Source organism: Myotis myotis, unplaced genomic scaffold, assembly GCF_014108235.1.
Source record: "Myotis myotis isolate mMyoMyo1 unplaced genomic scaffold, mMyoMyo1.p scaffold_m19_p_5, whole genome shotgun sequence".
Lineage (NCBI taxonomy): Eukaryota > Metazoa > Chordata > Mammalia > Chiroptera > Vespertilionidae > Myotis > Myotis myotis.
This window is the reverse complement of record NW_023416357.1, coordinates 94208280-94235491: the sequence shown is the minus strand read 5'-3', so window position 1 is coordinate 94235491 and position 27212 is coordinate 94208280. Positions and strand designations below refer to the sequence as shown.

General features: G+C 47.8%; 1 protein-coding gene and 1 non-coding gene across 2 annotated transcripts; one reads left to right on the top strand and one right to left on the bottom strand.

Annotated features, from left to right (window-relative positions):
• The first annotated feature begins 13494 nt into the window (after nucleotides 1-13494).
• RMI2 (RecQ mediated genome instability 2) lies at nucleotides 13495-19506 on the top strand. Its single transcript, XM_036310732.1, has 2 exons — nucleotides 13495-13831; nucleotides 18439-19506. Exons 1-2 carry the CDS (start codon nucleotides 13528-13530, stop codon nucleotides 18585-18587), a joined length of 453 nt encoding a protein of 150 aa, XP_036166625.1. The 5' UTR covers nucleotides 13495-13527; the 3' UTR covers nucleotides 18588-19506.
• A 4608-nt stretch (nucleotides 19507-24114) lies between these two features.
• Nucleotides 24115-24242, bottom strand: LOC118657204. The gene has a single exon (XR_004967927.1).
• Between the last annotated feature and the right edge of the window lie 2970 nt (nucleotides 24243-27212).

The following is a 27212-nucleotide window of genomic DNA, read 5'->3' as shown; positions in this document are numbered from 1 at the left end:
TGCTTTGTATTGCCCAGCTGGTCAGGGTGCCCTGCCTGGGAATCAAGTGGGGGTGAAGGGGCCCCATAATCCCTCTGCAACAGGGAGCCTCAGTTTACCCTCTTGTGAAAGAGTTTCAGTGGCTCTGACCTTAAAGCACTGGTTACCTGATTTTAGGATTTCGAGGATCAGCAGACTTGATTGGGGGAGTTAACCAGCAGCATAAAATAAAAAAAAACAACCACAGAGTTTTGAAGAAATCAACTAATATCGACATTTTTATCCCTTCCTAAAAAGAAGGGCATTTAGTGTGCACATGTGCGTACCCATGTGCAGATGTGTGCACACACACACGAGTTCACACTGTCGGATGAAAGCTAGTCCCTAAAATGGAATGATTTCCGTGTCAGCACTTGCACAGGGCCAGGTGTGAGCTCATTAAGGCCTTGGTGCAGCCTCATGAGCGGTACTTCTATTTCCAGCTGGGAAGTGGATGCCTGGGGACGTGAAGTGATGTGCCCAAGGACTCTAGCCCTGCGGGGTGGGGGTGGCTCCCTAGGCCAGTGGTCCTCAAACCTCAGCATGCATCAGTGACACCCAGAGAGCTGCCCAGCGCTCCCGTGACTCAGGGGCAGCCTGAGAAGGCGCATTCCTCACAGGCCCTGTGACACCCTGAGAACCTCTGCTCTTTGTCAGATGGATCCCAGGACTCGCTTTCGCTTTAGCTGGTGGAGCACCTCCTGACTTGTCCTGCTTTTCTCTCTCTGCTTGGAAGATACGACCGGGGGTCAGAGTCCGAAAGCCAGCACATGGGACCCTCGGCTGGGTCCAGGACACCAACTTTGGGGCTGTCCCCACAAGGGCCCGAGTGTTCCCATCTGACAAGTGAGACCATTGTGACCTTCTCTGCCTTTCTGGGGGGGGGGGGGGGGGGGGAGGGAGCATGTAGGGGAATGAGGAGGAGAACCCAGGTTGTCACTGGTGAGCAATCCTTTTTACTAGACAGTAGTTACTGAGCATTCCATGTGCCAGACACGATTTTATGTATTTATTTATCGAATATTTATTGTGACTTTCCTAGGTTTCAAGCAAGCACTGTTCTGAGGCTTTATATCTGTCAATTTCCATTATGAGGTAAGAACTGTCTTATCTTCGTTTTATAGGTGAAGAAACCGAGGCGCAGAGAGTGAGTTACTTGCCTGAGGTTTCACAGCAAATAAGAGGTAAGATCCAGTTACCAGGCAAGGCTGGGAAGCTCCACAGTCTGTCTCTGGTCCCAGCCCTGGTCTTGCGCGTGATAGTCCAGATCAGGCCTGGGGTGTGGGAAGGGCTCTGCCTGGCACTACCCCTGGCTTACCCGTACAATGGGCTCATCAGTGCCCCCCAAAAGAGGGCTTCACATTCTAACCCCCAGAACATGTGCGCGTGGCCTTATTTGGAAAAACAGGTCTTTGCAGATGTAATTAAGTTAAGGATCGCTAGATGAGAACATCTGGATTTAGGGCGAGCCCCAAACCCAGTGACAGATGTCCTTATAACAGAAAGACAGAAGGAGATTTTAGACAGAGACACGGGGGCAGAGGCCAGTGAGGGCAGGGGCAGAGACTGGAATCATGCAGCTCCGATCCAAAGAATGCCTGGAACCAGCAGAAACCGAGGGAGTGGGACCCTGCTGACGCCTCGATCTCACACTCCTGGCCTCCAGAGCGGTGAGAGAGCAATTCCTATGGTTTTAAGCCACCCAGTGTGTCACAGCAGTCCTAGGAAGCTGATGTGCTGGGTGATCCTGAGCAAGTCCCCGCCCCTCTCTGGGCTTCTGTGTCCCTACCTCAGCCCCACCATTCAGCCCCTGGTTCCCCGCTCACTGGCCCCTAACACCAGCTGGCCAGGGACCTCCCCCAGGCCTGTGGGGGCATGGTGGGCCCCGGAGCCCCCCCCCCCGGGACGTGCTGGCTGGGCTGGGGTCAGGAGATACGAGCCCCGCTGTAGATACTCGTGAACTCAGACAAGATGCTGCTACTCTCAGGGCCTCCGTTTCCTCCTCTGTAGGCTGGGAGCCCTCTTGCCTCCTGGGGCTGCTGTGAGCATTCCTGGGCTCCTGCCGGTAAACACAGCAGCCCTCAATCTGTGGTGAATTCGTTTCATTCCTTTGAGGAGCTTTTACTGCGCTCTTACTATGTGCTTGGCTGGCCATGCTACCCTGCTCAAGGAAGCCAGTTGTTAGTATTATGATTATAATTATCTCCACTTGAGGAATGAGGGAGAACAAGGTTCAGAGGGGTTAAACCCTTTATAGAAGGCACCAAGCCAGCAGAGCCAGAGCCAGAACCCCAGCCCCGGTCTCCCTCCCTCTGATCAGCTGTGACTGCTGGGGGTTGCTTCCTGGTGGGTGGGGCGGTGAGAGCTGGCCACTTGGGAAGGGGGTTGCAAGGAGAGGGGCATGTGTGCATATGTGTGTGTACATGTGCACGCACACACACGTGTACCTCTGTGAACTTACTTTGTGTGTGTTCATGTGAGTTTTGCTTTCACATTCAGTGCTGCTCAGGAGCCCTGATTCCCGTAAACCTCATGGTCTGGTTTCCACCAGACGCTGCGCAGCAGTGGTGGTAGGCACGGTGGCCAGGCTGGTCTGCCTGTGGCTTCCCCTTCGCGCTGCTCTGCTCCTCCAGTGGCTGCAGGGTGTGGAGGGATGTAAATGAAGGCAGGACACCTGGCCCCACGGCCAGCGGCAGGGGCTGTGAATCTGTGGCATGCAGCCCACCACAGGAGCCTGAGGAGTCATGCACCACTGAGGCTGGCAAGGGCAGAGCGTCCTCAGGAAATGGGGGGGTGCCTTGGGGACCTGTCTTGGGTCACCAGGGCCCAACAGGTGAGAAAGACTGGTGAAGGAATCTACCCACAGCATATCCAGCTGTGTGGGCCGGGGGCCCTGTTTCCCCTCCTATAAAATCGGGGTGGGAGTCCTCCATGAGGAGCAGGAGCAGGAGCAGGAGCAGGAGCAGGGATGAACTGTACCAGGTAGTCACTCATGGGCTCATCAGGCAAGACCTGGAGACTGGACTGTGAACGGGACCATCCCATGGAGGCCCAGCCTGTTCATACTCTGGAGCCTGGTTCTTTCCAGCTTCCCAATCCTCTGACCTCATGCCTGGGAACAAGGGCCCTCCTGCGGACTCCCTGGCCAGCACTGCTCAGCCCCTCTAAGTGGCCTCTGCCCACAGGTCCCCGAAAACAGCTGGGGGGTGGCACTCAGAATCCAACTCCAAGCTCTGTCCCCAGCCCAGCCTCTTGTGGCACCCGAATGAGGCCTTGTTTTTTGTTTTGTTTTTTAATTCTCACCTGAGAATATGTTTTTATTGATTTTAGAGAGAGAGGAAGGGAGAGAGAGAGAGAGACATTGGTTGCCTCCCCCATGCACCCTGACCAGGGATTGAACCCGCAACCTTTTTTTCTTTGGTGTACGGGATGATGCTTCAACCAACCCAGTCACCTCGCAACCTAGCCACCCAGCCAAGGTTGACTGACACTTCCTTTGTCCCCAGCTGGGTTCACTCTAGTGTCTCTGTTTTGCAAGGCTGAGGTTTCTGAGTCCCCAGACGCAGTGCCGTATGCCTCAGTGAATCTACCATGAGGGTCATGCCCCCACACTCCCAGACAAACTCAGTCCCAGGACAGCCAAGGAAGTAGCTCTTTCTGGCAGCGGGGCATTCTGGTTTGGAGAAACAGCCTCAGGCTTTGACAGGCGGTGATCATGTCCATCCCTCTGCCCCTCAGTCTAAGCCCACCTGAAACCCACCAGGAGAATGTACCTGCTGCTTTTGGGGGGCCATTTCAATGCTGCTTGTTCCCCACTTTTCTTCCTGCCCCATGAAATAAGGCATTCCTGTTCACTGCCTTGCTCAAAGGATTTTGTTTTGTTTTGTTTTTTGATGCAGACATGGGTGGTGATGTTCACTCAGTCTGTTTTCTAGAACAGTTCCACTTTCTCAGAACTGTCATCATTGCAGGAAAAGGGGTCCATTACAGATACAATATATTGCCCAGTTTTATGGCTTATATCCTTGGAAGATACCAGTAAATCAGATTACACTGCTCAATGGGAAAGGAATCCTGGACTGGACTCTGTCTCATTTCCAGTTGGAAAGCTGTTCTTAGAAGCCACGTGTGCAGGGGTCCGAGGTCGTCCATGGCACAGAAGGAACCGTTGGCCAGAGCTTCCAGGTCATAACTAGTCACTTTTTGGGGTGATATTTAATCCATTTTATCACATATCCAGTGCAAAGGATTGAAGCTTTGGAGGCAGACTGATGCAGGGTCTGCCTGTTATTGGCTGTGTGGCCTTGGGTAAGTTACTTAACCTCTCTGCTTTCTGGGTTCCTTGGGTGTAAATTGAGGGCACAGATATCCCTAGATACTTTTTTTCCTGGTTTGAACCTTTAAAAAAAAGATGAAATTCACATAGTAACCATTTTATTTTTATTTTATATATATATATGTATTTTATATTTCTTTATTGATTTAAGAGAGGAAGGGAGAGGGAGGAAGAGATAGAAACATCAATGATGAGAGAGAATCATTGGTTGGCTGCCTTCTGTACGGCCCCTACTGGGGACCAAGCCCTCAACCCAGGCATGTGCCCTTGGTCGGAATCGAACCCAGGACCTTTCAGTCCGCAGGCTGACGCTCTATCCACTGAGCCAAACTGGCCAGGGCTTAATATATTTTTTATTGATTTCAGAAAGGGAGATGGAGAGGAAGACAGAAACATCAATGATGAGAGAGAATAATTGACTGGCTGCCTCCTGCACACCTACCAGGGATCGAGCCTGCAACCCAGGCATGTGCCCTTGACCAGAATCGAACCCAGGACCCTTCAGTCTGCGGGCCAAAGCTCTATCCACTGAGCCAAACTGGCTAGGGCCATATTAACCATTTTAAAATGTACAGCCCACTTCTCTCTAGTTCCAAAGCATTTTCATCAGTCCAAAAGGAGGCACTGTATGCATTAAGCAGCCACTCCTCAGTCCTCAGTGCACGTTAAACATTAACTTATACACTGTTATACTTTCTTGGGTCTCTAGGCTGAGCCCCCTGGAGAGAAAATGGTTTTTGGGCTGGGCCACCTGCTGGTGACAATGGACAGCCTTTTGCCATTTACATGGAGTCAACTAGCCTGGGACTAGGATTCTACTGTGTGTGTGTGTGTGTGTGTATACAGTGCTATGAATTTTAACACAGGTGGAAATTCATGTGACTTCCATCACAACCAGGACACAAAGTAAATCTATCACCTTGGAAAGTTTCTTCCTACTGCCCATTTATAATCAGCTCCCTCAACCTCCCTCAGCTCCTGGCAACCACTGCTCTGTTTTCTGTCCATATAGTTTTAGCCATTGCAGAATCTATCTATCTATATAAAAGGCTAATATGCGAAGTGTCCCCTCAGGAGTTCGATCGTACGCTATGACGTACTCTGACCACCAGGGAGTGGCACGGAATGAAGGAAGGCCCCAGCTGGCAGCTGGAAGGAAGGCCCCAATCGGCCCTGATCTCTGGCCAGGCCAGGGACCCTACCCATGCACGAATTTTGTGCACCGGGCTTCTAGTATATATAAAACCTAAGTGACCGTGCAATATCCTTAGTGCTGCCGTGGAAGTGGGAGAGGCTCCCGCCACAACCTCTATGCTCGCCAGCCGTGAGCCTGGCTTCTGGCTGAGCAGTGCTCCCCAAGTGGGAGCGCACTGACTACCAGGGGGCAGCTCCTGTGTTGAGCATCTGCCCCCTGGTGGTCAGTGCATGTCATAGCAACCAGTCGTTCTGCTGTCTGGTAGATTTGCATATTAGCCTTTTATTATATAAGAGTAGAGAACCGGTGCATGGATTCGTGCACTGGTGGGGTCCCTTGGCCTGGCCTGCGAGGATCGGGCTGAATCTGTGCACTGGGCCTTCAACATCCCCTGAGGGGTAGGGACCCCACTGGGGCACAAATCCGTGCACTGGGTCTCTAGTATCATATAAATGGACTCCTGCAGTATGTTAACTTTTGAGCCTGGCTTTTGCCCAACCCAATGTACTTGAGATTTATCCAAGCTGCTACGCCTGTTAGCTGTCCATATGTTTTTCTTGCTGAGTAGTATTTGTTGGTGTGGGTATACCACAGTTTGCTTCTCCAGTCACCTGTTGAATAATATTTGAATTGTCTCCAGTTTGGGACTGTCAGAGTGTTCACACATCTTCTAGAGACAGATTGGGAAAAGCATAGATCTTCTCAGTGGTTTGTGGTTTTTTTGAAAAGTCAAGGAAAATGTGGGGAAGTTGTGCCCAGGGCCATGTAGCCAGCTGCTGAGAGGGCACTGCCCTCCACTACTCAGAGCTGCACTAACACGGTAGCCACTGGCCTCATGAGGCAACTGAGCACTTGAACTGTGTCTACTGTGAACTGAGATGGGTGTCAGGGTCAAATACATAGTGGATTTCAAAGATTTGATATGTGCAAAGGTCCTGAGGCCAGAGGGTGCCTGGTGCATTTGAGGCACAGCAGGGAAACAAGTGGGATTGGAATGGAGGGAGAGAGGGAGAGAGAGGAGGAGCTGAAGGCAGAGAGGTGACCTCATGGTATCTTTCTGTCTCTATCCCCCCACTTGATCATTGCACCTTTGGGGCAAGGGCTGGGTCTGTCTTATAAGTCTCTCTAGCCCCAGGATCAGCACAGTGCCTGCCATGGAGTGCCTGTTACATGCTTTTTGGATGAATGAACGAATGAATGCATTTTGGTGAGAACTAAATGCAGCTGAGATACACTGAGCAGCCTGGAGGGAGAAAAAACTGCCTGTTGTGGGGCCACTATGGGGAGTGCCTCGGTGGGCTACACCTTCTGGACTGAGGCACTCACTCCTCAGCTGCTGGGAGAGTTGGCAGTTGATGACTCAAAGCTGAGTCTTTCTCTGGGAATGGCCCCCAAGTCACACCCCCAACCTCTTATTGGCTGTGTGGAATACGACTGGTCAACATGGATTCAAAGACCCAGCCCCCTTTCGCCGGTGGGACACTTCTGCAGGGCTGTCTCAGCTCCATAACTTCTGATGGGACCACATTGCACCTCAGCTCCTCCCTCGGCTCCTGCTTCCCTCACTACCTGGCAGGTGCTACCCTCAGTGTACCTGATTGCTAATCTGCCAGCTTCCCAGGTGACCTGCCAAGCCATAACCTTGCCAATTCATTTATTCAACAGGTATGTGTGGAACAACTACCATGTCTCAGGCATTGTTCTAGGATCCACCAGTGACCCCAAACAGACCAGGACTGTTTGTGGAGGGATGTGGGCCATCTGGTTTTCAGATTTCACTGAGACTAGCTCAGCTCCCAGCCCCGCCATTGCCATGCCACCTGCAGAAGCTCTGGCTCTGCTTCAACTTCCTGGACTGGTCTCAGAGGATGTGAACTGGTCTCAGAGGATGTGGACTGGTCTCAGAGGATGTGGACTCGTGCAGGGGGAGTAAGGGAGCAGACTCGGGTAGCTCAGGTCTCTGGAGTCACAGATCCAGGTTCAAATTCCAGCTTGGTGCTTTTTTGCATTTTCCTAATGACTAATGATGTTGAGCATCTTTTCATGTACTTATTGGCCATTTTTATATCCCTTTGGGAGAAAATTCTATTCAAGTCCTTTGCACATTTTTAAATTGGATTATTTGTCTTTTTGTTGCTGAGTTGCAAGTGCTCTTTATATATACTGGATACTGGACTTGCATCCGATATGTGCTTTGCAAAAATTTCTCTCTTTCTTTAATTGTCTTTTCACTTTCTTTGTAATGTCCTTTGATGTGCAAATGTTTTTAATTTTGATGAAGTCCAATTTATTTGTCCTGTTGCTTGTGCTTTTGGTGTCATTTCTAAGACTCTATTGCCATATCCAAAGTTGTGAAGACCTATCCCCATGTTTTCTTCTAAGAGTTTTATAGTTTTAGCTTCTACATGCAGGGCTTTGATCCATTTTTTATATGACATGAAGTAGGGGTCCAACTTCTTTCTTTTGCATGGTGTTCCAACACCATTTGTTGAATAGACTATTCTTTCTCCCATTGAATGATCTTGTTGGCCCTTATCAAAAAGCAACTGGCCATAGATACATGAGTTATTTCTCTGAAATGCAACGAAAAGTGAGATGGATAGATGGGTGGATAGAGAGAAGGACAGGTGGATAGAGATCCGATAAGGTGAGTAAACTGTTCATTGTGGAATCTAAATGGTGGGCTCCCTACAACTCTTTCAATAATACAATGTCGGGGTGATTATAGGTTGCAGGCCTGCACCACAGCCTTCCTGCATCAGAACCCTGCATTAACTCATGGACTTGATTGCTGTAGGCTAAGTGCCATTTGAGCCTCCATTTCCTCCTTTGCCAAGGTCTCTGGCAGGGATTTGTGGATGAAATGAGCAGACATAGATATAGCAGCTGGCACCATGCACAGCCTGAGTAGTAGTGGCAGAAGCAGTTGCTATTATTATTATCATTATTATTATTAACCTGGAAAGATGGCTCTTACTTCTAAAAAGTGGGCTTTGCTTAGGGGCTCCTCTAGAAAGCTAGAAGAAGGGCTGGTCACCTTGAGTGGGCGTGGAAATGCAGGCATCACCGTTGGGGCAGGGGACCCAGGAGTGTTGGTCATTGAGAGGTGTAACTCCACCTCTCCCCACCCTGGCTTGGGCCTGCAGTTTCCATGGCTGGGGCCTATAGAAAGGAGGATCCCAGGGTCTGGCTTGGAGTCAAATGAAGGGGGCACCAGAGGCAAGAAGTGTTGGTCGTCCAGTGACCTTCTGGTGATGAATGAGGGAATAGGAAGCCCGCTTGTCACTGGGTGGGGGAGGGCATTAGCAACAAGTAAGTAAGTAGTCTGGGTCTCAGGAGCACTTTAGTGTCCACCTCACTCCAGACGCTGTATTCTTGAGAGGGTTGTGCAGTGAACACTGATGAGCACACCATTTAGATTCTATAATGAATAGTTTACTCACCTCTATTATCGCATCTCTATCTGCCTGTCCTCTATCTGCCTGTCCTCTCTATTCATCCATCCCCATCCACCTTACTTTTTGTTGCACTTCAGAGAAAGTTGCAGACATTTATATACCCCCCCCCCTGCATTTGCAGACATTTATATACCCCCCCCCTTTGGCATTATCTCATTAACTAAACTTAAGTTGTGTTTATTATACATATGTATATACATACACATATATATATACACACACATATGTGTGTGTATATATGTATGTGTATATGTATACACGTATATATGTTTAAATATATTTTTATTGATTTCAGAGAGGAAGGGAGAGGGAGAGAGAGAAACATCAATGAAGAGAGAGAACCATTGACTGGCTGCCTCCTGCACGCCCCCTACTGGGGATGGAGCCCACAACCCGGGCACGTGCCCCGACCAGGAGCCAAAGTGCGACCTCCTGGCTCACAGGTCTACGCTCAACCACTGAGCTGCTGGCCAGGCCTAAGTTGTATGTTTTTTATAGAACCTGTATTTTTTTTTTTTAATTCCCGAGGGAATTCTTCCCTGGCGATGACCCAGGATAGTGGGTAAGAGTCCCCTTCACCTGGGGGCTTGATTATTGAAAGATACCTGGGAGGGGCCCTTTGTTCCAGGTGAGGATCAGAACCATTGGCTCCACCTCTTACCAGTTGTGTGGTCCTGGGCAGGTCACATCACCTCTCCAGGCTTCAATTTCTTCAGCTATAAAATGGGCTTAAGAAAAGCTCGCTCTCCTTAGGGTTGTCATAAGACTCTGCACATGAAGCACCTGGCATGGTGCTTAGCACATAGTAAATGCTCAGCTAACTGCTGCTATTTTGAAGATGCCATTGCATGTATATCCTTCCAGAACAGCCATGGGCAAACTACGGTCCGTTTGAAATGAATAAAACTAAAAAAAAAAAAGACCGTACCCTTTTATGTAATGATGTTTACTTTGAATTTATATTAGTTCACACAAACACTCCATCCATGCTTTTGTTCCGGCCCTCTGGTCCAGTTTAAGAACCCATTGTGGCCCTCGAGTTAAAAAGTTTGCCCACCCCTGTTCCAGAACAAACCCCTATTTTCTGGGTGGTAGGGTTTGGTCTTTGTCCCAGGCAACCAGAGCGTTTTAGATCTTATCTGGCGAATGGGCAGGTTGCGTGTGAGGCCACGGCCCAGAATTCCCCTTGCCTTACCTTTGTCCTCAGGTGGCAGGAAATCCCCTTTCCAGAAGGCTTTGATCTCACTTGGAAGCTGGGGGTAGAGAGGGAGATAATCTTCCATGGAGGTGAGTGCCCCCCAGCATGTGTCAATACACCCCAGTTGTCTGCTCACAGCAATAATTTGAGACTCCAATTTCGCAACCCCGGGAGCTAGTGAAACGCTGCTAGCAACCTCTTGGGTATTTTTTTTAGGAGATTCCGAGGAGCTGCATGTTAGTTTCCACACAAGCTGCCCAGACAACAGGAGAAGAGCTTGCATTCTAGGGATGTGAGTGCAGACTGCCTGTCCATGGGCCAGAGTCACCCACAGAGCCTTTCAGGGGCGCAGAGCCTTTGTTTGTCTGTCTTAGACTTGAATAGATTGCCAACAATTTTTAAAGATATTTTTATTGATTTTTAGAGAGAGAGAAGGAAGAGGAAGCGAGAGAGAAAGAGAAACATGGATGTCAGAGTGGAACATCGATCGGCTGCCTCCTGCATGCCCCCCACAGGGGGATCTAGCCGGCAACCAGAGCATGTGTCCTGATAGGAAATCGAATTGACAACCTCTTAGATGGGACGACACTCAACCAACTGAGCCATACCAGCCAGGGGGCCAACAATTTTTTAAATAAGATTACACATTCAAATATCCTGAAAAATCAAATCTGGCAACACTGGACCCATTGGCTGAGTGTGGCAACCATTGGCTGAGTGTGATCAGCCTCTTTATTGGGGCACATGAAGGCTAGTTTGTCACTCTTACACCAGGGTTACCTGCCTGGCTGCTGTTGGCATCTGAGTTTGGACCCCTGACCTAGCTGGCGTTTTGGAAAAATTACTCTGCCAGCAACAAGGCATGGGGCTTGAGGTGTGTGTGTGAATTTGAAGGCCAAGGGAATGGTGGGATATTCCCAGGCTCTCAAAAGAGTCATGGAACAATCCCTGCAAAGCTCTTACGGCAGGGCCTGGCTCAATATGTTTTAGTTGCTTTATAAAAACCAGCTCTTGCTGGATACCCTTTGGATGCCCAGGACTGCAGGAACCCCTGGGAGGACAGAGTCTGCTAAGGACTGGTCTTATGACTTTAAGGGTTGGTTAGGTTTTGTGGATTTTGCTAATTGGGGACATCTAATTTTTAGGGAGTGATTTCATTTCTAGGAGTTTATCTGAAACATGCGCACAGACATTTAGCTCTAAGTAAGTTCACCGTAGCGATTTTACATAACAAATTGAAAATAGCCTTGATGTCCATCTCTAGCATATTGGTTAGATGGGAGATGAGATAAATAGAATATTATGCAGGCATTCAAGAGAAAGCATGGAAAGATGTTTATTATTAAGTGAAAATAATATACACAACACTGGCTGGTGTGGCTCAGTTGGCCGAGCATCATCCCATGCACCAAAAGGTTACCCATTCTATTCTCAGTCAGGGTACATGCCCAGGTTGCAGGTTCAATCCCCGGTCGAGGTGTGTGCAGGAGACAACAGATCAGTGTTTCTCTCTCACATCGATGTTTCTCTCCCTCTCTCTCTCCCTCTCCCTTCCTCTCTCTCTTTTAAAAAAGATTTATATGTATATATATGAAACAGTATTTTAATATCAAAATTATATAACTATATGTATTTTTAAAAACCTGGATGCTAATACACCCAAATGTTAACAGTGGATATATATCTCAGTGCTTTTTACAATTTTCTTCTTAGTTTATATTTACTTTTCTGAATTTTCCACAATGACTGTGCATTTCTTTTGTAAGAAATATAGTAATATATGTATTAATTAACTTTTATTTTGTTATTAAAATATAATAAATAGCCCTGGTTGGTTTGCTCAGTGGTTAGAGTGTCAACTCGCAGTCCGAAGGGTCCTGGGTTCAATTTCTGGTCAAGGGCACATACCTTCGTGGCAGGTTCAATCCCCGCTTCTGGTCAGGGCTCCAGCAGGAGGCAACCAATCCATTTGTCTCTTTTTTCTCTCTCTCTCCCCTTCCCTTCTACTCTCTCTAAAAATCAATGGAAAAAATGTCCTCACTCATCGGGGGAGGATATTTTATATATATAATAGAAGAGTAATTTTACTAGCTGTCCCTGTCCCTCTTCTCAGCCTTCTCTCTTGACCTAATTCTTTTTTTTTTAAAGAATGTCATCTTTTTAAAAAGATTTTTTTCAGAGAGAAGAATGGAAAGGGAGAGATAGAAACATCAATGAGAGGGGAAACATCGATCAGCTGCCTCCTGCACACCCCCATCAGGGATCAAATCCCCAACCCAGGCATGTGCCCTGATGGGGGGAATCCAATCTGCAACCTTTTAGTGCATGGCCCGCCACTCAACCACTGAGCATACCAGCCATGCTTTGGGCTTGACTCAATTCTTTTTTTTTTTTTTGACTCAATTCTTTTTTGTTTTGTTTTGTTAATCCTCGCCCCAGGGTATCTTTCCATTGCTTTTCATAAAGCATGGGAAGGGAGGAGGGTGGGGGGAGAGAAAGAGATATCAACTGGTTGCCTCTAGCCTTGACCAAAAATCGAACCTGGGACCTTTTGGTGTGCGGGCTGATGATCCAATTACTGAGCCACATTGGCCAGGGCTTGACTCAACTCTTGATCACTCCCAACAAACATGAGCTCATAATGGTACTATTCCTTTCAGTATTTACTATTTATTAACCCCAGAGTATTAAAGGAGATGTAAAGATATATGCAAGGAGATGTAAAGATATATTCACGTTCTCCAGGTGATAAGCATGCACGCCAAATTTTAAGGTGTGTTAAACAGGCTCTTTACTTCCCTACATTTATTATTTTAAAAATATATATTTTTATTAATTACAGAGGAAGAAAGGAGGGAAGGGAGGGAGGGAAGGAAGGAAGGAGGGAGGAAGGGAGGGGAAGAAGGAGGGAGGGGGGAGGGGAGGAGGGAGGGATAGGATCATCAGTGATGAGAATCATTGATGGGCTGCCTCCTACACGACCCCCCACTAGGGATTGAGCCCACAACCCGGGGAATATGCCCTGACCTGGAATCTAACAGAGACCTTCTGGTTCATAGGTAGATGCTCAACCATTGAACCACACAGGCCGGCTCCCTTTATTTATTCTCTTAATTCATTATATCCATTCATTCCCAGCTTGGGGGCGGTGATTTACTTTACGTGCGCATGCGCACTCCTGGCGGCTTGTGTGGGCCGCTCCACCGGGAGGTCCCGCCTTCTGACCGACCATTGGCCGGCTCCACCAGCTCTCCCCTCATTGGTGTCCGTAGGCCGGCCCCGCTGCCTATCAAAGTTGGCGGGAAAGTGGCCGCCGGGCGTAATGGCAGCGGCAGCCGGAGCGGACTCGTTTTCGGGCGGCGGCCCGGGGGCCGTGAGGCTGCCGTCGTCACCGCCGATCAAGGTGCTGGCGGAGCAGCTGCGGCGCCACGCGGAAGGCGGCCCGGGCGCGTGGCGGCTGTCACGGGCGGCGGCCGGCCGCGCGCCGCTGGAGCTGGCGGCCGTGTGGATGCAGGGCACGGTGGTGGAGGCGGGCGGCGGCAAGGCGCGGCTGCGGGACCCGAGCGGGGCCTTCTCGGTGTGCGGCCTGGAGCGGGTGCCGCGCGGGCGGCCCTGCGTCGCCCCAGGTAATGGCCAGAGTGGAACTCGGGGCTGACCCTTGTGTGCGGCCAGAGGGCAGGGCCCGGTCGTCCCTCCTCTGGGTTTTGCCAGTGCCCGTTCCCTGCTTCAGGACCCTTCCTTCCGGTTCCCACCCCAGTCTGGCGTCGCCCCAGCTGACCTGATGATAGGCATCACCTGCAGCCCGATTTTTTAAAGTGCAGGTTCCTAGGACCAGCGTCCCCCCCGCCCCCTGCCTCCCCCGCAAACACACACACACTCCACGCAGCGCGCGCGCGCGCACGCGCACACACACACACACACACACACACACACACACACACCTCCTAGTTGTAATCTCCAGGGAAGGGACCCCAGCATTGTTTTTGCAACAAGCTCCTCCCCAGGAGGTGATTTTTCAAAAAATTGTGACAGTTCAAAAAATTGTGACCATTGTGCCTTACCATGAAATACGTACTCCTGTTCCCTCGCCCCAGCCCCTGCCCCATTGTTCCGCGCCCCTCCCTCTCAGCCCTCTGCTGCAGCATTAGCCCAGCACAGGGCCAGTGAACTGCAGGTGGCCTCCTCTCTTCAGAGGGTCGACAAACGGAAAACAGTTTTTACATTTCCAAATGGAAAGAAGTAATGTTCAAATATCAGTGAAATTAAAGCATCAGTATCTCTAAAGGGGTTTTTTTAGATAAAATTTTAATATATTTCTGTATTTTTTCTTTTTATAGATTTGAGAGAGAGGAAGGGAAAGGGAAAGAGAGCATCGATTGGTTGCCTTCCACACTCACCCCGCAACCTGGGCATGTTCCTTAAGTAGGAATCAACCTGTGACCTTTGGGTGCACTGGATTATGCTTAACCAACTGAGCCACACCGGCCAGGGCTCTACGTAAAGTTTTATTGCAACACATTTATATAATATCTAGGGCTGTTTTCGCATTACAACTGCAGAATCAAGTATTGCGATAGACACACTATTGTCGGCAAAGCCTGAAATATTTCAGTATCTGGCCCTCTACAGAAAAAGTTTGCTGACCCTTGGCCTAGCATGCAACTGGAGCTGCTTGGTGTCTTCCATGTCTAGTCCCAGCCATGGCATGACTTTGGCATCAGTAGGTACCTTAGCATTTGAACTGATGGGCATTGGTGAACCTGTCTGACTTACCCACTGCCTGAATGCCTGCAGGCAGGGGTCATGCCATTGCCTTTCCTTAATTAATACTAAATCTTGATTGACAGCCTACTGTCTGCAGGCAGGGAGCCAAGAAAGTAAACAGACCACTAAAACACGTACTATCTAGGCTTGAGCACAGGTTGCCAGAGGCTCAGAGGAGCGGCAACCTGCCCAGGCCTGTAGGGTCAGGGAAGGCTTATTGGAGGAGGTGACCTGAAGGATGTGTTGGAGTTACCTGTAGGGACCAATCTTCCCAGGTTGCCTAGGACGGAAGGGGGTCCAGGCAACCCCTGTGGAACTCTCAGTTTTAAAACCAGAACAGTTGGTCACCCTATGTCTGTCTGAGGCAGGAGATTGTCCAGGTCTATGCAACAGCATGTGCAGAGCCTTGGAGGTGAGAGAGAGCCCCGTATCTTTGGGGAGCCTGACGCAGAATGTGGGGCAACAGTGAAAGGTGGGAGGGCTCCCATCCTGCTGAGCTGTTTGTGGAAGGACCTGCCTGTTTCAAGGTGGCCATTGGCTATATTCATGTCAGTGCTGTACCCCCATTGCTTTCTTCTCTGGAACAGCCAGCAGTGTGTTTCCATAAATGTCAGGTGCTGCATATGCAGAATTGAGTCAGAACTCTCCCAGTCTGCAGTGGAGAGGGGAGAAACACAGTGCCAAGACTGCACGTTGGGATCAGAGGGCTCTGGAGGCAGGAGCTGCGTTTGAGAAAGGTCGCTGATGCAGTGCGATAGGGATGGTTGTGAAGAGGAAGCAGCTGGAAGCAGACCAGCTGGAAGCGATGGAAATGTCCAGGGGATGAAGGCCTGACCAAAGGGGAGACAGTGGGGAGAGACTATGGAGGAGCAGGAATGGGTAGAATAGACAGGACTAGTAGCCAGCTTGTCTGATCTCAGGCAGGAGAGCACGCATGCCTTTGAGCTCATCCCTCTAGTTGTGCGTGCCTTCCCAGTGTGTCTCCTGTTAGCGTCTCCTGGTTAGGATCTCCTGGGGCTTGTTCTTTCTTTTCCTGTGTCTTTGTTCATTGCTTGTTTGTTTTTTGAGCGTTCTGTCTTTACCAGCACTTCAGGGCCATTCACAGAGGGTATGGCAAATGTATTTTTAGAACTAGCCTCTGTCACTGAGGAATGCTATGTTATTTGCTTAGTAGAATCTGGAGGCGAGTTCAGGGAAACCTAAGTGCATCCTTTCAGGAGTTGAAAACCAGAGGGTCAGGTGTCAGCTTGCCTGGCTTCCTTCAGTCAGACCCACATGCAGACTCAGCCGTGCTGTTGGAGGCATTGTGATTAAAGTGGCCTGGAAGGGCATGGAGGGGGCCTGGCAGCGTGCCTGCCCCTCCTGCTGTGTTTGGGTATTTTTATACAATTGAGTTTTGTGTGGTTAAGACCTGCCAAGTTTTGCTTTCAAGGAGAGCCACTTCCCCACTAGAATGGGAAGAGAGTCACAGTTAATGTGTCATTAGATCGTCCTGATGGCAGCCTGCCCTCTTGTTGATTTGCTTACGTGTACCTAGCTGGTGGTCGAGATAAAGCAGGAGGTGGCAGGGATTGGTCCTAGGCAGTTAGAACAACGGGGCAGCAGGGGGTAGGGTGGAGGGGTGCGGTAGCTTGCCCAGATCTTTTGGCAACACGGAGGGAAAATTGGATTTGCTTTGGGGCTGTTAGAGGCTGTCTTTGCAGAAAGAGGATTGTTCCCATGACCGAAACCAGTCACATACTCTGTGGCATTGTGCAAGGAACAAGGACAAGAGAAAGCTTGGGTTTTCTGCCCCTTCCTGAGAGCAGTCTGTCTAATTATAGCTCATACTCTGATGTGAGTCTTTTCCATTCCTTGGGCGTGATTGTTTTGTGCAAGATGGTAGCTTGCTGATTTTTATTTTTTTAACATTTGAAAACCAGAAACCAAAGAAGATACAAATGTCATGTTCCAAGTTAAATGTTGAACTTAGGGCAGTGAAACTATCTATCTATATATAAAGAGCCAGGGTCCCTAATGTCCACAATGACCAAGGCTCCACCGAACAACGGAAGTCAGTGCTGGGTTGCTGTGGCGACCCAGCACTGACTGCGGAGGGGGCTTCGGATAAGGCCCGGAGAGAGGCCTGCAGAGAGGGAGGCAGGGTCTGATCCGCAGCCTCCGTGGCAGCTGTTGATCAGCCGTTGCCTCCCTCTATCTCCCCCGGCTTTGCCAGCAGCCAGGCCTCTGTTTCTCTCTGGGCCTCCACTGGGCTGCTGATCAGCCCCGCCTCTTTGATCAGGCCCACAGATAGGCCCGGAGACGCTGACTGGCATAGAAACCGATCAATCAGAACCAAATCTGGGTGACGTGCCAGGAGCCAGTGGCTGCCTAGAAGGTGTAGCTTCTGACGCTGACTGGCATAGAAACCGACCAGTCAGCACCTAACCTGGGTGACCTGCAAAGGCAGAACCTAAGGTGGGGGCTGAGGAGGGGTTTTAAGGGCAACAGCTATTTGGTGTAAGGTGTAAGAAAGCAGTACAATTTTTTCATGACCGGTTTGGAGGTATAGTGCATATGGCTGGCTATCAGTCCAGATATAGGGATTATGTGTTTTTGTCTGCCGAGAGCATCTCCTTCTGCTAAAAAAGGCTTTTCCCCCACATTTAAGCCATCCTATCCTATATAATCTATCTATACTAAAAGGGTAATATGCTAATTAGACCGGGTCGACTGGCCGTCTTCCCGACCTCTGACTTCCTTCCGGATAAAGCCATGGTGGTGGGGGCCGAGGTAGAGGCAATTAGGGGTGATCAGGCCAGCAGGGGCGGGCAGCTGGGGGCAAGATCAGGTTGGCAGGGGGTTAGGGGCAATCAGGCCGGCAGGGAAGGGCAGTTAGGGGCGATGAGGCAGGCAGAGGCAGTTAGGGGCGATCAGGCCTGCAGGGGAGGGCAGTTAGGGGTGACATCAGGCCAGCAGGGGAGGGTCAGACATCCCCCAAGGGGTCCCCGATTGGAGAGGGTGCAGGCTGGCTGAGGGAACCCCCTCCCCCCCCCCCGCACAAATTTTATGCACCGGGCCACTAGTGTGATATGATATCAGAAAGATAGATAAATGTAAAACTTACAGAACTGTATATTACAAAGAGTGACCTATAATGTAAAGTATGGACTTTAGTTAATAATAGTGTATCATCAATTATAACAAATGTATTTTAGCAATGCAAGATTCTAATAATAGGAGAAACTACTGAAGGGAATATACAGGAACTATGAACTTTTTGCTCTTTTTAGATAGATATATTGATCACTGACCGCCTTGGCATTTTGATCTCTACTCTGCATTTTTTTTCTTTAAAGTCTCCAATTTGCCTCTCTGATAAAGTGAAGCCCTCTGAAGGAACTGAATCTGTTTTATATTTGTTTGTTTTGTTTTGTTTGTTTTTTGTTTTTTATCCATGTAAACATTACCATGGTCTTTTTTCTTCTAGGAAAGTATGTCATGGTAATGGGAGTGATTCAGGCCTATAGCCCTGAGCCTTGCCTTCAGGCTGTGAAGATGACAGATCTTTCTGATAATCCCGTCCATGAAAGCATGTGGGCACTGGAAGTAGAAGATTTACACAGGAATATTCCTTAGATGATGTTGGAAGTGTCATTAAAAACAACGGAAATTCTGAAAGGACTTAAGTTCTTACTCCATGTGGATTTCACGGACATTGTTCATTGTGTATTTCTCAAAAGTTCCTCTGAGAGCTGTGCTTTGGCTCACCAAGTTGTCCAGATGCAGGGTTTCCAAATGCTGGGGCACTCCAGTTAACTCAGCCCCTGCTGCCCCTGAGCTCTGACGAAAAGCAGATGTTGTGTTCATTCTCTCTCTGTTTTGGTTTGTGTGTGTTCGTTCTCTCTAAAGCACACAGAAATCTCATGTTGCATTTCTCAGGTTTTACTAGTGATGATACTTTTTCCGTTACTGCTGCGATTCGATTTTATGGTACAAACTTTGAATCTCAGTCATTGTCCATGGTGATTAAAGTGTGGTTATGGGCAGGAAAATAGACTGCGTGAAAGAAGGATGACATCATGGCCCCACGACGTCTTCTCCATCAACAACTTCCATATCCAGTTTGCAGGTCAAGCAGTACAGCAGCCTCTCAAAGACACAGCTCTCTTGAACACCACTCAACCTTGAGGGTCCATTTCCCTTAGATGTGGGTGATGATAGGACATGCTGAAATTCTTTCAGTATTTCTTGTTGAAGTTAAAATCAAGATTGATTGAGAACAACTTTCAGGCACTCACTCAACTTCTAACTTCGGTCTTTTAACATTTGGTGAGATACTTCCAGGGAGCATCGTCCTGTGTAGAGTTCTGCATTTTTGGTATGGAAGGACTGTTGTGATTATATTGAACACTGGATTTCTGCTCTCTGCTTCTTACCCAACCCTCTTTTCCCCTTAGATCATAAATGTCAAAGGAGTCAGGTTTTGTTCCAACATTGCTGTCAAGTTTTGCTGGATTATTTATCTTCTACCACTAATAAATTGTTTTACATGCTGTATGGTTTTTTTTAAATAGACCTAGTTAAGAACATCTTTATATTTATAGAAACAAAGAGCAAAAAGTACATAGTTCCCATATACCCCATTCCTCAGTGTCTCATATAATTGATACATTATTACTAACGAAAGTCCATAATTTACATTATGGGTCACTCTTTGTGATATACAGTCCTGTAAGTTTTACATTTATGACCATTATGGTATCACACTGCATAGTTTCACTGCTCTAAAAGTCCTGTGTGCTCCGCCTGTTCACTCCTTTCTCCCCCTTCAGGCCTGGCAAACCGCTGATTTTTTTCCCATTATCTCCATAGTTTTGCCTTTTCCAGTATGTCATATAGTTGGAATCGTACAGATAGAATTTTTTTTTTCAGACTGGCTTCTTTGACTTAGTGATATACATTTAACATTTCTCATGTCTTTTCACAACTTAATACCGATTTTTTTTTTAAAGATTTTTAAACTTGATATTTTTAGAGCGAGAGGAAGGGAGAGAGAGAGAGAGAAACATCGATGTGAGCATGAACATTGATTGGCTGCCTCCTGCACACCCCCTACTGGGGATTGAGCTCATAATCTGGGCATATGCTGTGACCGGGAATGGGGCCAGCAAATTTATGGTGCGTAAGATGGTACTCAGCCAACTGAGCCACACTGGCCAGGGCCCGATTTCTTTTTATTGCTGAATAATACTCCACTGTATGGATGTACGATGCTTTGTTTACCCATGCACCTACTGAAGGGCACCTACTGAAATGAACATTTGTGTGCAGGTTTTGTGGACATGTTTTCAACTTACCAGGGTAAATGCCTGGGAGCACAACTGGTGATCATGTGCAAGCCTATGCTTCACCTTGTAAGAAATTGCCAGACTGTCTCAGTTCACTGGGGCTACTATCACAAACGCCATAGACTGGGGGGGCCTACAAACAATTGACATTTATTTTTCACAGTTTTGAAGGCTGGAGAGTTCAAGATCAATGTACTGGCAGAATCAAGGTGCTGCTTCCTGGCTCATAGATGGCTGTCCTTTGACAGTGTCTTCACATGGCAGAAGAGAGAAGGGAGCTCTCTGGGGTCTCTTACAAGGGCACTGGTCCCATTCCTGAGGGCTCTGCCATCCCGATCTAATCACATCTCAGAGGCCCCACATTTCAGCATAGCAATATGGGGGAACACATCTTCAGCTCTGGCACTGTCTTCCAAAGTGATTATACCATTTTGCTTTCTCATCCGCAGTATATGAGTTTTTGTTGTTCTACATCTTCGCCAGCATTTGGTATTTTCAGTGTTTTGGGTTTGCTGTGTTTTTAAACTACAGCATTTTCTTTTAAAGGTGGGCAAATTGGAAATGATGCATCATTTTTATTACTGATCTGGGCTTGTTGACCTCTTGAAGCTTGTTTTGAGGAGGTTTATGTTCAGAGTCTGGGGATTTTCAGGCAATGTTGCTGAGCTATTTCTGGAGCTTTGCAGCCTATAGACCTGAATATGAACCCTTCATCTGTTGTTAAGCTTGCTGTGTGACTGTAAACAAGTTACCTAACCTCTCTGAGCCTTAATTTCCTCATTTAGAAGATGCAGATTATTCCCAGCTCATAGCACTGATGTGAGGAATAAATGAAGATGCATCTAAATTACTTTCATGTGTGCCTGGCACATGGTAGCCACCAAATGATTGTTGCTGGGAGGAATAGTAAGTTCTTATATCCATCAGTTGCCTTTAAAAACTATATTTTTTTTAGAATAGTTTTAGATATATAGAAAAATTACAAAGAGTTCCCATATACCACATCCAGTTTCCTTTATTATTAACATCTTACATTAGTATGGTACGTTTGTTATAATCAACGAACCAATATTGAGATATTCTTAACTAAAGTCTATACTTTAGATTTTCTTAGTTTGGTTTTTCTAATGTCCTGCTCCAGGATCCCATCCAGAACACCCCATTACATTCAGTCCTCATGTCTCCTTAGGCTCCTCCTGGGTGGGACAGTCGATCAGCTGCTTTTGATTACCTTGACATTTAATTTTGATGTAGTCCATGGGACCTCCGTTATAAGATTCTTAGGTTAAATCTTTCACAATTATCATGGAGCTCCCAATAGTAGCCCTTGAACTGGGTACGTGGTAGGCCCCGTAGGACCTTACGCTGCGGTTCCCCTTATCTGAGACCTGCTTTTCTTCTAGAAAATTGAACCGGGCTGCTGAGAACCTCTGCCATGTTCTACCCAGTTTGTCCCTACCTAACTTCTGGTAAGTAATGCCCGATTGAAAATTGCTAATTGGGCTGGTATGGCTACCTGAGCAGTGAAGGAACGCAGCAGTGTGGGGGTGGGAAAAGGAGGGTGCCCTGTGTTTTTCCCACAGTCCCACAGCCTGCCGGTGGCTCCCTGCGGCTCCCTGCTGGAAGTGTGCCACCTCAGCATGTTAGCCGAGCTCCTCTGGTTTCCCTGAATATTAATCTCTTCACTGTTTCAGCTAGCGTTTCCTCCTTGACATCATCAAATGAAAACGCATCTTGGGTAGGGGTTTCAGCGTGCGGGTACCAAATCAAAGTTGGTTTATCACCAAGCACTCCTCGCCAGAAATGGGCAGACTGTGCTCGAGCCGTGCTGCTTCTCTTTTGAAATTGGCTCTTTTCTAAGAACTGAAAATAAGCACCCGGGGCTGTGACTTCACTTTTCTTGGAACTGCTTTACATTAGAAGAAAAAAAAAGAAAAGAAACTCCTCATTTAGCTGGTTTTTGGATCACTGAGTTCCTTAATTCTTTCTGTTGCATATTCTTGTAAAGCTCATGTTTTACCACAAAAATCTTATGCATCAGGTGAAGCAGGAAGGGGAAAGAATGACACGTGAAATAGTTGTTTTGTCTCCTGGCCTGTTTATGATTTAATGGTCAAGGAGAAAAAGGACCCGAAAGACGCGCTGTGTGTAGTCGTCTGCAAATCCCAGGGGTGTCTGCCGTGACAGCATGGTCCTGAGATCTGTTGGGCCACCAGATGTCCCGTGTTGCCTAGGCTCATGTTGCTAAACCTCAGGCCACGGCCCAAACTCCCAGAACAGCTGCCTGTTTGCAAGAATAAGAAGGGGGGGGGGGGCGGGTATTCATTTTCTGCCATAGTGACCTACATTTAGCAGACCTCTTGGAGGCTGTGCAAAAAGCACATCTTTTAGGGGCCCCCTACCTGCTTGAGATAAAGAAAAGACTTAGCCACACCTGGACTCCAATCCCGGTCCTTTCCTGTCTGCACTTGGGCTTGGAGGTCAGTCTGTGAAGTGGACATAATTTGTCTACAGGGTGGTACCCGGAAGGTTCATAGAAAACCAGATTAGAGCCCCCTTCTCAGTGCAGATCTCCACAGAGGCACATTCTCTGTCTGCATTGGAGGAGCCTCCAGTGATGTGATTGTGTCTTATATCTCTCTCTGTCTCCACCCAGCATCGGGCCTTGTGTAATATATATGGGCAGTGAGTAAATGTTCAGTGAATGGCTGGTTTTTAGTTAGGAAGACAGAGGGAATATACAAGCAAAGGCACAATGTTCTTTTTAAAAATATATATATTTTAATTGATTTCAGAGAGGAAGAGAAAGAGAGAGAGAAGAGAGAGAGAGAGAGAGAGAGAGAGAGAGAGAGAAATATCAATGATGAGAGAGAATCATTAATTGGCTGCCTCCTGCTTGCCTCACACTGGGGATCAAACCTGCAACCGGGCATATGCCTTTACCAGGAATTGAACTGTGACCTCCCGGTTTATAGGTCGATGCTCAACCACTGAGCCACTCTGGTCAGGCAAGGCACAATGTTCTTGAATTTGCACTTGGCACACAAGTTTTCAAATGAAAGGAGCCCTTAAAGGCCATGCTTTAGTGTACCTTTTAAATCAAGCACCCCGAGGGTATTTTGTAACTGGGCTGAGGGTGCTTGCCAGAATGTTTTAGAATGTTCTGAACAGATAAAGACTCGGTAAAGACAGAAAAGTCTGGAGGAAAAGGAGGGAGACAGCTGAGTTGACGAGGGAGGGTGGGGGTGGTAATGGGGGTGGAGAGAGAAATCTAGTCCTACAAGAATCATCAACCATCTCTGGATAAAGAATGCAAATTCAACCAAGAGGTATGTGCCAGGGACTGCTAGAAGCTTCCCCCTGTTACTTCATTTTACTGTGTCATTGCCCCTGTGCCTATGAAAACTGCAGCCAAGGGGATGGAAGCCCTTTGTCCAAGAGCATCTGGCTAGCAGGCTGTAGCAGCGACAGGTCTCAGGCCAGCTGGTGTCTGATGTTGTAGGGGAGGGGTCCAGGGCCTTCATTCTGAGATGGCTTAAAAAAAGTTTTTAAAAATTCATTTCAGAGAGGGAGAGGGAGAGAGAGAATGAAACATTAATAGTGAGAATCACTGATCAGCTGTCTCCCGCACACCCCCTGCTGAGGATTGAGCCTGAAACCCGGGTATGTGCCCCAACTGGAATTGAACCCGTGACCCTTCAGTCCTCAGGCCAATGCTCTAGCCACTGAGCCAAACCAGCTAGGGCTTGAGATGGCTTTTATGGAGAAACTCCTCAGACCAGCTCTGGGAGCTCTTGGTTGGTTGTTGTTTTTAAGAATGTTGGGTAATACAGGCAGCCCTGTGCTATTCTCCAATAAGGGCTGTTCTCTCCAACCCTTTTTTCTAAGAGGATTTATATCAGCAGTCTTGCTTCATCAGACTCAGCCTTCGTAGTCCTCCAGTGGGAGCTCATGGTCTTTACATTTAGGTGCTAGCACCCCCTGCTGGCGTGTGCCATCCAAAATGGGATGACAGCCAGTGGCCACAGAAGGAAGCAAAAAAACAAAACCAGGCCATAAGCTTCACAGCTCTCGACTACGGGGGTGTTGCCCATTGTGGCCAAGCTGTCGTGGTGGTAGCATGTGGGGGTGGCATTGGATTTGGCAACCAGATGGGTTCCAATGGTCCTTCTTTGAGCCCCAGCTCTACTGTGTATTAACTGGGTGATTGACCTCCATCATCTGTAGCAAAGGGAAAATTTGGAGTCACAGAGATGAGGGAGCTTGTCCACATGGCTATTAACTGGAATCCAGGCAGTCACTTCATTGGTCTTTCTGTCACCAAGCACTTCCTCAACACCTGCTGGGTTCCAGGCTCTGGGGATATGCGGTGAACAAAAGACACATGGCTGCTCCCTGTGAAGCACGGTGTCTCCTCAGCCTTCAAATCCCTCTGACCTCCCACTCTGCCTCATCTCTCTTGCTTGCCACCTGGTCTCTGCTTTTAAGGGCTTATGGCTAGATTGGGCTCATCAGGCTGATCTCCCCAGCTCAAGGCCCTTCATCTATCTAATCACATCTACAAAGTCCCCTTTGCCACATAAGGTAACATATTCATAGGTTCCAGGGATTAGGATGTGGGCATCTTTGGAGGGAAGGGAAGGCATTCTACCTACCCAGCCTGCCCTCTGGCCCCTAAAGATGCAAGTCCATCCAGATGCAAAATACCTCACCCTGACCCACAGCCCCAAAATTCTATCGCATATACAGCATCTCATCATCGAAATCATCTGTATCTGGTAGGGGGGAGGCCCTGGATATAATCCACCTGTGAACCTATGGAACTCAAAAAATAAGTTAACCCATCACCAAAATATAGTGGTGGCAACCCAGAGGGGATGCAGTCTAGTTCTGTCCCTAATCCAAGGGACCGGAGACATGACAAAGATGACGAAGAAGAAACATGGGTTCTAGCACCTGGAAACACCACACTATTACTTTTCCCTTCCTCCTGGGCAAACAGGAAAAGGGAAGGAGTTTCTCAGAGTGGCCCGTTAGCACCTATGTTTGTATCCACTGAGATGAGGAACAAGCAGAGCCAGAGTTCCCATTACATATTCCGTGCCTGTTTCAGAAAGTATGTCAGACTCAGGTCTTCCGCCACACAACTGTGCTGCCGCTTACAAGGACTTACGGTTTAATTATATATTTTCTGGGTAGCTTCAGTAATGAACGTAATCGGTCTCTGTGAGATATCACAACTGAGATGTCAAAAAACTGTTTTAGGCTTCCCATCCAGAACAGAATGGAAGTTTAAGTAACAGAGACTCTCCCAGGTACTCCTGAGGCCGTGCATCCTGCACGTGGGCCTCAGCACTGTCAGGTGTGGCTCATTACCAGCCCCACCTGGGATGCCTTTAACCCAGTCTCAACCCTAATCTAAGTATTTAGAAAGCTCTCTGGGTGCATCTTAAAACCTGCCAGGTGTAGCAGCGGTATATCTACAGGTTCCTGGCCCGGACGCAACCGGCCAGGAGTCGGAGCTGCCCTGGAGATGGTTGACTGCTGAGCCCTTTGCCTCCTCTGATGGGGACCTTGGAGTCCAGAGGAGCTGGACCTTGGCCAGAGGAAGGACAAATGAAGGATTGACACGGGGGCCCTTAGGACCAGAACCAACAGGGCCACTTGTCCCCAGTTTCCCCGAGGAAGAGGAAAAATAGGATGGGAAAAGCTCATACAAAGGAACCGGGCTACACCACCCACTGGCTGTTCTGGCCATCCTCGACCCTCCTTGGTGCTAGGCTGCTGCTAAGGACAACTCAAGGTACCGATATATGGTTTTCTTTTTTTAAAAGTCCATTTAAAGGAAAATATTAAGTGAACAATAGAATGGGTGGTACGTGAACGACCTATGTTTGGGTAGACTTTGCTTTTACTTGATATTCTAGAACAGCGATTTTCAACCGTTTTCATCTCATGGCACAACATAAACTACTAAAATTCTGCAGCACACACACAAACAATTTTTTTGGCCAATCTGACAAAAATGATATGGTATAATTTTGATTGATTTACAAAAAGAAAATAGTAATTATTTACTTTTTGCTCCAAAGTGACTTTAAAAAAAAATACCCAAGGATATGTTTTTATTGATTTTAGAGAGAGCAGAAGGTGGGGGGGACATCAATGTAAGAGAGAAACATCAGTGTGAGAGAGAAACATCTATTGGTTGCCTCCCCTAAGCACCCTGACTGAGGATTAAACCTGCAAACTTTTGGTGTACAGGGATGATGCTCCAACCAACTGCCACACTGGCCAGGGCTTCAAAGTGAGTTTTTAAAAAATCAGCTGCCTATACTTATAGATAATGATTTCTGGTACCAAGAATTAATAGAAAAAGGTCTCTAGGAAAAACTAAGGAAATCTGAAGAGTATGCCCTTTAATAATAATAATAATAATAACAGTGGTCCATTGATTGTGACAAATACCAATGTGAGATGTTAATGACGGGGGACTGTGTGCCAGGGGTATGGAAACTGCTGTTGTGAGTTTTTCCATAGACTTAATATTGTTCTGAAAAGCGAATTTTATTAATTAAAGAATACACACTGCCCAGCTAAATTTGAATTTCAGATAAATGGATAATTTCTTAGTATAACTAAATCCCCAAAATTGCATGGGACATACTTATACTAAAAATGTATGTTTATCTGAAATTCAAATTTAACTGGGCCTCCTCTATTTTATCCGAATTTGAATTTAAACAGCCACATGCGGCTGGTATCGGCGGCACAGGTCCAGAGCCGTCTGGCTTGCCCAGAAGTTAGCAGTTAAGAAACAGGTGAGACAACTGTGGCCCTGAGCGGTTATAGACTTGCTCAGCAGCTTCTAATTGCAAGGCCAGCCCTCTCCCACCGCACTGACCCTGGTTCC